Below are 14,420 nucleotides of genomic sequence, written 5' to 3'. Positions count from 1 at the left end.
ACCGGGTGGACCATTGCTGGAGGTGGCAGGGAGGCAGGGACAGATATGTCAGCGGGGTCTTGTGTCTTAAGGCAGAGAACTGTGGGGGTTTGTGTGATGGGCTAGAGTGGAGGGTGTGGCGTCTCTTCTATAACAAAGTTTTTTTTTTTAATTGAAATATAGTTGGTGTACAATATTGTGTTAGTTCCAAGTGTACTAGTGATTTGACATGTGCGCACATTATGAAACCGTCACCGTGATGAGTCTAGTAGCCATCTGTCCCCGTACAAAGTTTTATTACGGTGTCACTGACCATATTCCTTATGCTGCACCTTACATCACATGACTTCTATAGCTGGAGGTTTGTACCACTTAATTCCCTTCACCCATTTCACCCACCTCTCATCCCCTCCCTTCTGGCAACTACCTGTTTGGTCTCTGTATCTGTGAGTCTGTTTTCATGTGTTGTTTTCTTTATGTGCTGGATCAGCCACGATATGCCTGGCTCTTGCAGCTAGCAGGTGCGCCCCAGGCGCTGCTGGCATCCAACACAGGGCGGAGTGCCCGCCACGTGTTCCCTGCAGTTAGCTTGTTTGTTGTGCTCCCTCGGGGCCTCATCTCTGTGCTCCTGTGAACTGCCAAGCAGGACCAAGTCAGTGTGGCAAACAGCATGCCCCTGTCTTTGCCAAAGTGTGTCACGTGACCACCCAGTCCAGGGCTGGGAAATGCACACCAGTGTTGTGACTGGCGGGAGAATCGGAGTGTTCGGTGAAGATCACTAACGACTGTGGCACAAGCCAGTTCAGGACAAACTTGGAAAGCATAGCAAGGTAGCAGGGAAGAATCAAAGTGTACTCTGTCACATATTGAGTATTAATACTGTTTGCATAGATGTATCAAAATTTATTGATACTTATCGTCGGGCATGCCACCTTTCTGCTACAAATAACATTTCAGTGAACATCCTTGTATATTGAACACAGCTCTGATTTTCTTCTTAGGCTGATCTAGAAGTGGGATTATCGGGTCAGGAGACATGAATGTGCTGTGAGACTCGTGTACCTGCTACCAAGTTGCCCTCTGGAGTTTCCACTTGAAAATATTCCCAGACACTATCTGTGCTCCCTTCACTCCCGTCATGTTCTGTCTGTTCCTTCTGCCCTGAGCTCATGCTCGTGTGTCCAAGCCCTGATCCACCCTCCTCCTCGTTCCCTTCTCCTCACTCTCCATCCAGCCTGGGAGCTATTGACGTAGCAGAACTACCCAAAGCGGGAGCCTGGCCGGAGGGCCGGATCCATCCGGGGCGCTGAGGGGGCTGAGAGGGAGATGGGTTTGGGAAGGGAGCAAGGCTCATGACCTGAGCTCCCTGCTCATTGAAGGGGAGAAGAGGCTTCCCAATCCCTAGCTGCCTGGACTCTGGGAGCACCGAAAGAGAAGCTGGGGAGGGAGGCCTTGGGGGGCTGAGAGCACGTCCAGGCCTCAGTGGGGGGTGAGGGGGTGGGAGCAGCTGCTATCGGGACCCAGTCTCCCGAGCCCTTCCCCCCTCACTCTTTCCAGTCTGACCTGGGGACCCCTGCCCTACACCAAGGATGGGGCCCAGGTAGGTGTTTCTTAGGGTGGCATCTTCCCGGCACCAGATGTGCCCCTGCGTGACGTCAGCATTGCCCTGAGCGAGCAGCAGCCACACAGACGGCGCCAGCCCCACGTGGCCCCGGTGGGCGCTGCGCGCAGTGGTCTGAGGGCTTGTCCCCGCTCCTTGCAGGCTGCGGTGGTGCGCTGATGCGGCCCGCTGATCTCGGCCTGCTCCTGGGTGGTGTCCTCCTCAAACCATGAGCCAAACAGCCCGCTGCAGCTGCTGGCGGACCTTACAGTTAGGGACATCGCCATCACCAGTTCAGGAGTTGTTTGGCCGTTGATGGTGGCTTTGCTTTCCACCAGGGTACCTGTACCATGTTCCGGAGGATGCTGTTTTAGATAAGCGGTTTCTTTACATTATAGTTGATTGGGTTTGTTCCTCCAACCTGCCTGTAAGCTCACTGAAGTCAGAACCTTTTTAAAAAGTCGAAGTGTGGGCTTCCCTGGTGGCGCAATGGTTGAGAGTCTGCCTGCCGATGCAGGGGACACGGGTTCGTGCCCCGGTCCGGGAGGATCCCACATGCCGCGGAGCGGCTGGGCCCGTGAGCCATGGCCGCTGAGCCTGTGCGTCCGGAGCCTGTGCTCCACGATGGGAGAGGCCACAGCAGTGAGAGGCCCGCCTATCACAAGAAAAAAAAAAAAAAGTCGAGGTGTAGTTTACAGGTTTTTGAATTTGAACGAACACACTCATTCTTGTAACCATCGTCCCAAATCAAGTGTAGAACCAGTTCCACACCCCCGAGTTCCTTCCTGCCTTTTCAGCTCCTCCCCAACCTGCAGCCTGGCAGGGTCTGTCTAATCTGTCCCTGTGGTTTTGCCTGTTCCAGAATGTCTTGTCATGTCAGTGGCCTGCAGTCCGTGGTCCTTGCGTCTGGCTGTGCTCCTTGGCGTCCTCGTGGTGTGGGTGTGTCTGTAGCTCGGCCTTTACGTTGCTGAGGCAGCTGCGTTGTGTGGCTCTTCCAGGTGTTTTATTCCTTCGCCAGGTGAAGGTCAGTATTTATGTTTCCGTATGTCTCAGTAGATAGTTTGTTAATTTATATCTTTAACAGAGTCGTGGTTAAGTTGTACAATTAGTATGCTACTTTTTTCACTTAATAATATATCTGGAAAACTTTTCCATGTTTATAACATAGTCTCCATCTAGAACTTGAATACTGGATATTTCTGGTTACACTTCTTTTTACTTTTACTGTATTATTCTGTAATAAATATATTTATGCATAATTTTTAAAAATTGGTAGGTGAATTTCCGTAGTGATTCCCAGAGGTTGGATTAGTAGGTCAAAGTAATGGGGCTGCTTCCCCACCGTTGTGGGCCACCCTGTGAGGCACGTTCTGAGCTCTGAGCCCTCTGAGATCTGTGCTGTCTCCGTCCACATTTTTTCAACAGGTCAGCCATCACAACGTATTTCTCCCCCTAATTCTTACCTTCCCCCTGGTTTTGTAAATTATTATACGTGAGAGAGTTTCTTTCTGGCCTTCGTTCTCTCTTATTGATCATCTTTGGTATTCTGGGAATGTATTTTAAGGAAATAATCCAAAATATGTCCTAATGTGTTTGTTTATTCTTTTTATTCTATTTTTGTGTCTGTTCTACACTAATCTTCCTCATAATGTTTGTTTAAAAAGATCAGGAACAAGAGCTCTTTTTTAAAACTTGATTGATTGACTGATTGATTGGGCTGCGCCAGGTCTTAGTTGCAGCATGCATGCGGGATCCAGTTCCCTGACCAGGGATCGAACCCGGGCCCCTGCATTGGGAGCACAGAGTCTTAACCACTGGACCACGAGGGAAGTCCCAAAAGCTCGTCTTGAAAGCAATAAGCATGCCTCAGAGTCCCCCGCCCTTGAGTGTCCCACAGCTCACAGTTCCCGCCCACGTTGCTGGGCTCTCTGCTGGGGGTGAGGGTGGGAGAAGGTTCCTGGGTTGATAATTAAGGCTGTGGTCCCAGTTTCCCGTTTGGATGTGTTGGCTGCAGCTTGCCTGTGGTCTTTAGACTCCATCTTCAGAGACGGTCATCAGAGCAGAGAGTGCCTTCTCCTGCTAGTCTAAGCAGGCACTGATCTTTATGTTTCCTCAGCCTTCACTTGTGCACCCATGGGTTCTGTAGCTCTTGATTTCATACATATGTGTGTTTCAGCCAGGGGCCTGGGACTGTGGGAGCATTCATACAAATGTGTATTTCCATTTTTTAAGTCTTGTAACTTTCGGTTTATAATGTTTTTCATCCCTTGTCCGTTTTCTCCGTAAAATAACAGTGACGCCCTGAAGATGAAAGGATGCTCCTGCTTGTCTTGCGGGGAGGGCTGGAAGGAACACCAAGAAATTGGGAGCTAGGTGTGTCAGTGAAGACTTGAGGATTGTAACCAGGGGGAGGATATTTCTGACCCAGCCAGTGGGGAGCAGACAGGCTGCGGCTGTCGTCCTGTTCCCAGCGGGGTCACCCCCTTGCGGACAGCGAGGCTCCAGCCCAGTGTGCCTTGTGGGCGGCCTCCGTGCCTCACCTCGGAATTAGCCTCCTCCCGCTCGCCCTCTGCTTCCTCCTGTCCTTTCTCAGCGTCCTGTCCCCTCTCCTGCCCCCTTCCCTAGTCCGCGGCCCTCAGCACTCTTGGGGCCATGAGCCCCTTTAAAGCCGTGTCCCAGCTCCCAGAGAGTTGGCGGACCCCTGACGGGGACTCTCCCGTCCTGGCCGCTCCCTTCTCTCCTGAGGTTTTCTTCAGGAAACGCCCGCCCCTGCCCCCCCACCCCACCCCCGGGTGAGCTCGTAGAGAGGGCTGAGGTGCGAGGCTGCCACCAGGCCCGGGCCTCTCCCCCAGGAGCGCAGAGTCTGACCCGGGATGGGGGCTCTGTGTGTTCACACTCAAGTAACCTGGGGTGTTCGCAGGGGCGTCGCACAGATGCTCATGAGAACTGCCAGCTGGTGAGCGGCGGTTCTGTTCTGATGACATGCGACGGTGGCATGCTTGGGAGCCTCTGGCGGCCTCCTGGGCGCCACTCCTCCACTGGGAGAGACGGGCGGACTGCCCCAGCACGTGGCGTCACGGAGCAGGGCCGCCGGCCGAGGAATAGCCTCCCAGGAAGAAACATGCCTGTCGCGAGCGCCAGCACCAGGTTCAGATCCCTCTGGTCTTAAGCAAGTGATTGCTAGTTAGCTTCCTCGGGAGCTGGTTGGGAACACCCACCTGCTCCTGCCAGGCCATGTCCTGGCCCCAGGCACAGCAGTGACCCAGAAGGCCCCGTCCCTCCTCTGTGCTGAAGGAGATGGTCTCCAGTGCCATCTCGTCGGGCTCGATGACAGTAAGACAGTGGTTTGTATCAGATTCTGGTGGGAACATGCCTTCAGAGCGTCTGTCCAGTGCTGCTAAATGGTACTCAGAATAAGTAGTGATCAGATGGTTATATTTGCCTGTAAGTAACTTGATTTTAACTTTGATTTTTCAGGAGAGCATTAAGTTGGATAAAAAGGAGGGCGATCATGCACCATGGCAGCGGCCCTCAGAACGTCCAGCACCAGCTGCAGAGGTCCAGGGCCTTCGCCGGCGGCGAAGGAGAAGAGCCGCAGGCCCGTCCCAACCCCCCGCAGTCCCCCGCCACACCCTTCGCGCCGGCGGCGAGCCCGTCCGCGCCCCAGTCCCCCGGTTACCAAGTTCAGCAGCTGATGAACCGCAGCCCCGTGGCCGGGCAGAGCGTGAACATCGCCCTTCAGAATGTGGGGCCGGTGGTGGGAGGGAACCCCCAGATCACGCTGGCCCCCCTGCCGCTGCCCAGCCCCACTTCTCCGGGATTCCAGTTCAGTGCGCAGCAGAGGCGATTTGAGCACGGGTCTCCATCGTACATCCAGGTCACCTCGCCGCTGTCCCAGCAGGTGCAGACTCAGAGCCCCACCCAGCCCAGCCCCGGGCCGGGACCGGGCCTGCAGAGCGTGCGGGCGGGTGCCCCTGGCCCCGGCCTGGGCCTGTGCAGCAGCAGCCCCACCGGGGGCTTCGTGGACGCCAGTGTGCTGGTGAGACAGATCAGCCTGAGCCCGTCCAGTGGTGGCCACTTTGTGTTCCAAGAGGGCTCGGGCCTGGCGCAGATGGCCCCGGGCGCCCAGGTCCAGCTGCAGCACACGGGGGCGCCCATCACGGTCAGAGAACGGAGACTCTCGCAGCCCCATGCGCAGTCGGGGGGCACCGTCCACCACCTGGGGCCTCAGAGCCCCGCGGCCGCAGGCGGGGCCGGCCTGCAGCCCCTGTCCAGCCCCGGGCACATGGCCACGACGAGCCTGCCGCCCCAGATCAGCAGCCTCATCCAGGGGCAGCTGATCCAGCAGCAGCAGGTGCTGCAGGCGCCTCCGCTGACCAGGCCTCTGCTCCCCGGGGTTGGGGTCGGGGGCGCTTCGGCCTTTGGGATGACGTCCCCACCGCCCCCCACCAGCCCTTCCAGGACCGCAGCGCCCCCGGGCCTCTCCAGCCTTCCTGTCCCGTCTGCGGGGAGTGCGGGGATAAGAAAGGCTCCCAGGAAATTGGAAGAGATCCCCCCGGCCTCCCAGGAGCTGGCTCAGATGAGGAAGCAGTGCCTGGACTATCACTACAGGGAGATGGAGGCTCTGAAGGAGGCCTTCAAGGAGTACTTGGTCGAGCTGTTCTTCTTGCAACACCTTCAAGGAAACATGATGGATTTCTTAGCTTTTAAGAAGAAACATTATGCCCCGTTACAAGCTTATCTTAGGCAGAATGATTTGGACCTGGAGGAGGAGGAGGAGGAGGAGGAGGAGGAGGAGGATGAGGAGGAAGAGGAGGAGGAGAAGTCTGAGGTCATCAATGACGAGGTGAGGGGCGGCGGCTCAGTAACCAGCAGGCCGGGCTGCTTGGGTGTGCGTCTAGGCGACCGTGAATTGCCCGTGATCTGTGAGCCTGGGGTGTTCGTAAGATGCGGTTTCATAAGGATTTGATCCAGGAGTAATGGAAGATGCATTTGCTCTTTCCTTCATGGGAGGAAAGAGCTGCTCTAGTGGGGAGGATGGTGCAGAGCGGTGCTGTGAGTATCGCCGATGCATTTAGAACAGGGGTGCTTCCCTGGTTTGGGGAGCCAGCCCGGCCTGACCCAGCTTTCCCCTGTGCTCTGCTGGGCGTGTGGAGATTGGCCGGCCCCCAAGGGCCTGCAGAAGCCAGGGGTGCGGACACCTTCCCGCTCATTCCCCAGGTTTCACAGTTTACTTATGTACGTCCACCCGTTGGGATTCTCAACACCATGAATGTCTTTTTTTTTTTTTTTTTTTTTTTTTTTTTTTTTTTGCGGTACGCGGGCCTCTCACTGTTGTGGCCTCTCCCGTTGCGGAGCACAGGCTCCGGACGCGCAGGCTCAGTGGCCATGGCCCACGGGCCCAGCCGCTCCGCGGCATGTGGGATCTTCCCGGACTGGGGCACGAACCCGTGTCCCCTGCATCGGCAGGCGGACTCTCAACCACTGTGCCACCAGGGAAGCCCCATGAATGTCATTTTTAAAGAAGGGATTTGAATCACTGGCTTGTTACAGTATATCAGTTATGATTTAAATCACTAGATACATTTATAAGGTATCTTCATGATTAAAACATGGTTATTATGGCAAAGCAACTGAGAATTTTTTCAATTTTTAGATGTAGTCTTAGATTTGAGATCACGTGTTTAACTCACACTGTTGCACACAGCTACTGAATGGTATTTAAGATAGAATCTTTTTTAGATAGTGAACTTTTTGGGTGCCTGGAATGGGTACTTAATAAATTCCCCAATTGGGATTCTCAATACCTTAGTGATTCCTAAGGTCCCTTTATTGGTACTTCCTAAAAAGGAAGCTGATCAGACAGGGCGACAGTGAGGTGCACAGTGATGCACTGTATTCGTGCCTTTGTGTTGTGTACTGTACACTGGGTTGGTGGAGCCGATTCTGTTTTTTGATATAGCTAAAATAATGTAAATCTCTGTCAGCTCTTCTGCAAAGAAATCAGCCTTTGATGAACAAAAGCTGGCCTCTTTGCTCATCTCCTCGTTGATATTTATTATGTGTGGCTTTGCCATTTGGTGTTTTCTTTAACACCCTTTCCAGGATGAACCATTTTTATTTTCTAAAAGGTTTATATGATTTTTTTTTTGAGGATTTCACCTCTGTTGCCATGAAATAGTGAAATTCAGTTCTCTTTATGTTTGTACACCAATGTTGTCTTTAGGCTCAATCCCCCTTATCTGTCATTGCCATTCTGACCTGCACGTAGTAGGCCAGGGTGTAAACTGCCTATGAGGTTGTCAGGGCTTTGCTACTTGAAGACTGTCCGCCATTACCATTTTTAAAGTTTGAAGTTGCAGAATGTAAGGACATTGTACTTGTGACTTAAATTGGAGTTTCTGCAAGATTTGCAGTTGACTTAGGGTATTATAAATCTGTCATAAATCAGTTCAGTGTCCTTTTACAGGATTTGATGCAAAAGCATTCCCTTTTTAAACACCAGACATCAGTGAGCTATCAGCAATGAAATTCTAACAAAATTTTGAGCAGTCTTAAAAATTATGTTGCCTTCTTTTCTCAAAATATTTCCTCTCAGGTAAAGGTTGTGACAGGAAAGGATGGGCAGACTGGTACTCCTGTTGCTATAGCAACCCAGCTTCCTCCAAATGTTTCTGCTGCTTTTTCATCCCAGCAGCAACCATTTCAGGTACTTTTCGATGGTTCTAAAATGTAGTCTCATCCGAAACTTTTCCTTCATCCAGATATTTTAACCTTCAATTTACTATTTGCTCTTCAGCATTTTTTTCCAGAGCCCATTCCTTATTTTAAAAAAGTAAAAAAGGCTTCCTGCATATAAAATTATACAACTAAATTGCATGAGTAAATGACAACACAGACCTTAATGCATTATTTTTTGTGTGTGTTGACCTGTAACACAGTAGTAGCTTCAGCATGCATGTCATCTAATACCTACAGTCCTGTTGAATGTATGCTCAGGATTCCTTGTGTGCTGTGTTTTAAATGTTGGTTCTTTCTTGTGTCTTCTATCTGTATTTTTGAGAACAGTGCAAACAGAAGAAAAAAAAAAGATTACACAGATGATAACTTGATATTTTCTGTAGCTAGAAGAAACAGTGAAATGAAACACACTTCTAAAATACCAGAACCTTAGGCTTCTAAATGGATGTTAATTGAATGCAAACTGATTATTTTTAATTTTTTGAAAATTAAATCACTCAGTGTTACATTAATAAATGCCAGGAACCTAAAAGTACAGGTCAGATTCTAGTCATTTTGGAATAGATTGTGCTAGGTTCTGAAAGCAGTTGAATCTTGTGGTGATATATTTTAAAATTTTTTTTAATTTTTAATTTTGGTATAATTTCAAACATATATAAAATTGCAATAACAGTACAAAGACCTACCATTATATCCTCTACCCAAATTCACCAGTTGTTAACTTTTTGCCCCATTTGCATTATTTTTATTCTCTCTCTCTTTTATATGTACACACATACACATTTCCCCCAAACTATTTGAGGGTAAATTGCAGACATCATATCACACTTGCATCCCATATCACACTTCCATCCCTAAGTCCTTTGGCATATGGTATCAGGTACGAGTGTTACCTGTCCTAACCATGGTATAACAATCAATTCTGGAAATTTTACAGTAACTTTTATTATGACTAAACCACAGCTCATGTGCAAATTTTGTCTCTTGTTCCGGTGACATCCTTTGTATAGTTGTTTTTCTCCCAGTCTGGGATCACCCATTGTGTTTAGTTGCCGTGCCTCTCTGGTCTTCTTTAATCTGGGCAAACTCCTCACTCTTTCATGCCTTCACATTTTTGAGAAGTGTAGGTCAGTTATTTTGTAGAATGTCGTTTGACATGGGCCACTAATTCTGGAGTCAGGTGTCACGTTAAAGATCGCAAAGTGGATTTTCTAACTCCATTATTCCTTCTGCATTCATTAGCTAGCATTCTGCTCTAATGATGAGCTTTCTTTTTTCTTCCATTACGTATATTCCCATACGGATTCTTATTTTAATCAGTGCGTTTTCATATGTCATTAACGGTATTTATTTATTTAAATTTATTTAATTCAGTAAAGTTTATTCTTTTTGGTCTGTAGTTCTGTGAGTTTGGTTAAATGCCTAGAGTTGTGTAACCACCACCCCCCAAGAAACAGAGGGGTTCTGTCATCCCCCCAGACGTTCCTCATGCCACGTCTTTGTCGTCAGATTTTCTCCCTCCCTTAACCTTTGTTCTCTGTCTATGATTTTGCCTTTTCCAGAATAAAATATAAATGGAATTTTATACAGTATAGTATGTGCATGCTGCCTTTTCAGTCTGGTGTCTTTCAGTTAGCATAATGCATTTGAGATGCATCCACGTTGTTGAATTTGCCAATTGTTTCCTTTTTTTGCTGAGCGGTATTCCATTGTATGAATGTTCCCCAGTTTGTTTAGCCATTCACCCTTTGAAGGACGTTGGGTTGTTTCCAGTTGTTGGCATACCTAGGAGACAGGTTTCTGGGTTGTTATTAAGAGTGCATTCAGTTTTATATGCAACTGCCAAACTTTCCACAGTGGCTGTTCTGTTTCACTTTCCCACCAGCAGTGATTGAGAGTTCCTTTTGTTCTGCATCCTCCCCACTACTTGTTCTTGTCAGTTTTCTTCTGTAGTTATTCTAATATGTATGCAGTGGTTTTAACTTGTATATCTCTAAAGACTGATGATGTTGAACAACTTTTCTTTTTCATGTGTTTTTTTCCCATTTGTATATCTTCTTCAGTGAAGTATCTGTTCATTTCCTTCACCATTTTTTTTCCATTGAGTCATTTGCTTTATTGCTGCATTTGAGAATTCTTTATATAATTTGGATATAAGCTTTTTGTCAGGTATAAATTGGCAAATATTTTTCTCTCATTCTGTGCTGTATCTTTTTTTTCTTTTATATTGTTTTTTACAGAGCAGAAGTTCTGAATTTTGATGTGGTCTCTTTTATCATTTTTTTTTCTTTTATGGATTGTGCTTTTGATATATAAGAACTCTTCGCTCAACCCAAGGTCACAAAAATTTCCTCTAATTTTTTTTTTTTAGAAGTTGTATAGTTTTATGTTTTACATTTAGGTCTGTGATCCATTTTGAGTAAAGTATTGTATAACATGCAAGCATCAGTAGAAGTTTATTTCTTTGTATATTGACAGCCAGTTAGTTGAGCACTGTTTCTTAAAAAGACTGTCTTGTATCTGCTGAATTGATTTTGCATCTTTGCCAGAAATCAGTTGACCCTGTCCGTATGGGTCTGTTTCTAGGCTCTCTTCTCTTCCATTGATCTCTGTGTCTATCTTTTTGCTTAAGGCCACACTGTCTTTACTGCTGTATCTTTGTAGTAAGTCCTGAAATCAGTTAGTGTGAGTTCTTCAACTCTGTTCTTTTTCAAAATTGTTTTGGTCATTCTGGCTCCTTTCACTTTTCATATACATTTTAGAATCAGCTTGTTGATATCCATAGGACATCCTGCTAGGATTTTGATTGGGATTGCATTGACTCTATTGACCTGTTTGGGGTGAAGTAATATCTTGACAACGTTGAGTCTTCCAGGCCAGGAATATGGTATGTTCTCCATTTATTTTTGTCTTCTTTGATTTCTTTCATCAGTATTTTGTAGTTTTCAGCATGCAAATTCTATGTATATTTTGTTAGACTTATACCCAGCTATTCCAGTTTTTCTGTGGTGCTGTAGATGGTACTTAAATTTAAAAATTTTTTTCTAGCTGTTCATGGCAAGTATATAGGAATACAGTTGATTATGCAACCTTGCTAAACTCATTTATTAGTTTTAGGAGCTTTTTTGTAGATTCCATGGGACTTTCTACCTAGAGAATCATGTCTGCAAAGAAAGCAAAATTTATATTTTCTTTTCCTATCTGTATGCCTTTTGTTTCTTTTTCTTGCCTTATTTGCACTGGCAATGGCATGGACTGGCATGGACTTCCACTGTGATGCTGAATAAGAGTGATAAGAACAGGCATTCTTACCTTCTGGATCTTAGGGGGAAAGCATTTAGCCTTTCACCATTGAGTATGATGTTAGCTGTAGATTTTGTAGCTGTCCTTTATCAAGTTAAGGAAATTCCTTTATTCCTAATATTTATCATGAATAGATGTTGAATTTTGTCAAATACTATTTGCTGTATCTATTCACATAATCATGTGATTTTTCTTTTTTGGTCTGCAAAAGTGGTGAATTATATTAAGGTATAATTTGTAGGCAGGGAATGCACAGATCTTAAATGTTAGAATTTGTTGAGTTTGACAAGTGCCCGTGTAACCCATACACGTGTCAGGGTATCCACTTCCATCAAGTCTCCTCGTGCCCTGCCAGTCATCCGCTACCCAGCCCCCCCGCCCCAGTTTATTACTATTTATTCTATTACTGTTTATTTTGATGTTCAAATTATCTGTAATTTGACCAGTGGGAGCCCTTTCAAGCGGGCTTTCGTATACTTTTGACACATCCCTGTCACTCTCTAAGTACTTCCTTACATTCTGGCACAAAATGTTTAAAGTTTATCTTGCACATGCCTTGATTCAGTCCAGGAATCTGTCATTTCTCCAAGGAACTGGGTTCTTTTTGGTGGGGAATAATAATTTGAACCCAATATCTAGGTGTTCTTGTAATGAATTTGATACAACTGAAGATAAAATTTCTTGAATTGGAAATTGTCAGAAGGTTTATTAGTGGGACAAATTTCCTGTTAGTGCTTAGAGGAATGTAATACATCAGTGCGTTTATAGACCACATTGATAAATACTTGCATAAGAGCCATGGGACAGTGGAGGGCAGGGAGTGCCTGTAAACTTAGGTTGCATGGTCTCCACAGTGACACAAATTAAACCCTCTGATTTACTGTCATACTCACCAGATTGCCAGAAATTAAATTGGACAGAATCTGTTGATTTAGGTCTATGAGATTCTTACCCACTGTTGATCGGGAGTGTAGCATGGAAACATTTCACATGATCTGGAAAAGGTGAGTGTGGGTAGGCCCTTTTGATCCAAACAGCATGCTCTAAAGGTATTCTTGTGTTTGTGTGCCAGAAAACACATCTAATAATGTTCCCAGCAACATCGTTTCTTCTAATAGCCCCAAACTGGAAAGAAGCATAATGTCCGTCAGCAGTAGAACAGATCAGTGGGTTGTGCACATTCATACAGAGGAATGCTAACAGTAATCAGTAGTGAAAATGAGTGAGTCGGTGTGGGCGGGTCTCAGCAGCGCCCTGTGGAACAGAAGGAGTTACGGGAGGGCCCAGCTGCAGCATTCCTTCAGGTAGAATTCACTAGGAAACAAAGCCACACACAGCGTAGCGTGGAGCTAAGCCTGTAGGTGATGGCACCAGGGGAAGATGTTCACACACAGGTCAGGTGGGGAGGGGGACGCCTTCATAGTGTGTGGGGGCTCCAGGGCGTGTGTAACAGCTTATTCTTAAGCCTCAGGATGAGTACACGGGTGATTGCTTTATCATTACTTTTTAAACTTAGAAGTTTTTCTAATTCTCAGCATTTTATTATGAAAAATTTCAAACAGGAAAGCTAAACAGTGTTCAGTGAACACTCACATCCCACTGTATAAATTCTGTGATTATGCACAAATAAGTGAAATTCACACAACCATTTTTATATTAACCACATAATATTCAGTGGCATTTAGTACATTCACAGTGTTAAGCAACCACTATTATGTATATCAATTTCTAAAATATCTTTATTGTCTTAAAAGGAAACCCCATATACCCAAAAAGCAGTCACTCCCCAGTACCTGCTCCTCCAGCCACTGGCAGCCACCAGTCGGCATCGTCTCCATAGATTTACCTAGTGTGGAGTCGTGCAATATTTTGTGTCTGGTTTCTTTCACTTAACATGATGTTTTCCAGGTTCATCCACATTGTAGCATGCCTCAGTACTTCATAACTTCTTATAGTAGAGTGTATATCCACTGTATGGGTATGCTGCATTTTGTTTATCCACTCTTGATAAATATTTGGACCGTCTGCAGCTTTTGGCTATTGCGAATAATGCCACTATAAATACTTAGTAGCTACCCCGTTCTACGTCCCATCAGCAATAACAGAGGTTCCAATATTTCTGTATCCTTGCCAACTCTTATTTTCCGTTTAAAAAAAATTCTAGCCATCCTAGTGAGTGTGAAGTGGTGTCTCACTGTGTTTTCTTTTGCATTTCTCTTACGATGAATGATGTTGGGCATCTTAATGTGCTTGTTGGTCATTTGTGTATCTTCTCTGGAGAAAACCCTGTTCAAGTTTTGAAAAAAATTTTTAAAAAAATTCTATGATTAACTTTACTATGCTTTTAAAAATCACATTATTTAATATTATAAATATTTAAGAGACCTAAAAGAGGAAAACCAAGGAATCTCCATTTTGAATTATAGATCTTTGTCGCAAATACTAGTGGATGTCTAAGGAGACAAGAAAGTGGAGAGTCTATCAGGAAAGAATTGAATGAAAAAACATACCCTTTGTTTTCTTTGGAAAAAAAAAATCTCAGTATGAGTTTTATTATTTACAACCAGTTGTAGAATTTTTATATTGGCCAATGAAACTCTAGAAATAAATTCAGAATTCCTTGTATTACATACACAGTATATTAATTTCTGTCTGCTTCCAAAAGACTTTGAGGTAGTATTTTTTTCTTTTTTCTTTTCTTTTTTTTTTTTTGGCCGCACTTGCGGGATCTTAGTTCCCCGACCAGGGATTGAACCCTGGGCCCATGGCACTGGAGGCTCTGAGTCCTAACCACTGG

The 14,420-nt window shown here is 46.1% G+C and overlaps 1 protein-coding gene across 10 annotated transcripts in view; it reads left to right on the top strand.

The window, feature by feature from the left end:
- Nucleotides 1-14,420, top strand: part of EP400 (E1A binding protein p400) — a 114,677-nt gene that overhangs the window by 14,189 nt on the left and 86,068 nt on the right. For 5 of the 10 annotated variants that reach the window (XM_082641632.1, XM_082641633.1, XM_082641631.1 and 2 more), the window contains exons 2-3: nt 5,057-6,425; nt 8,178-8,288. In XM_082641632.1, coding sequence (XP_082497758.1) covers nt 5,091-6,425; nt 8,178-8,288 — 1,446 coding nt within the window. In that variant the 5' untranslated portion in view covers nt 5,057-5,090. Of the gene's footprint in view, nt 1-2,441; nt 2,604-5,056; nt 6,426-8,177; nt 8,289-14,420 lie in introns of all 10 variants that reach the window. The other 5 variants (XM_082641629.1, XM_082641635.1, XM_082641637.1 and 2 more) reach the window with 2 other exon arrangements.

This window comes from Mesoplodon mirus (genome assembly GCF_964341445.2).
Source record: "Mesoplodon mirus genome assembly, chromosome: 13".
Lineage (NCBI taxonomy): Eukaryota > Metazoa > Chordata > Mammalia > Artiodactyla > Ziphiidae > Mesoplodon > Mesoplodon mirus.
This window is presented reverse-complemented; position numbering and strand designations above follow the sequence as displayed.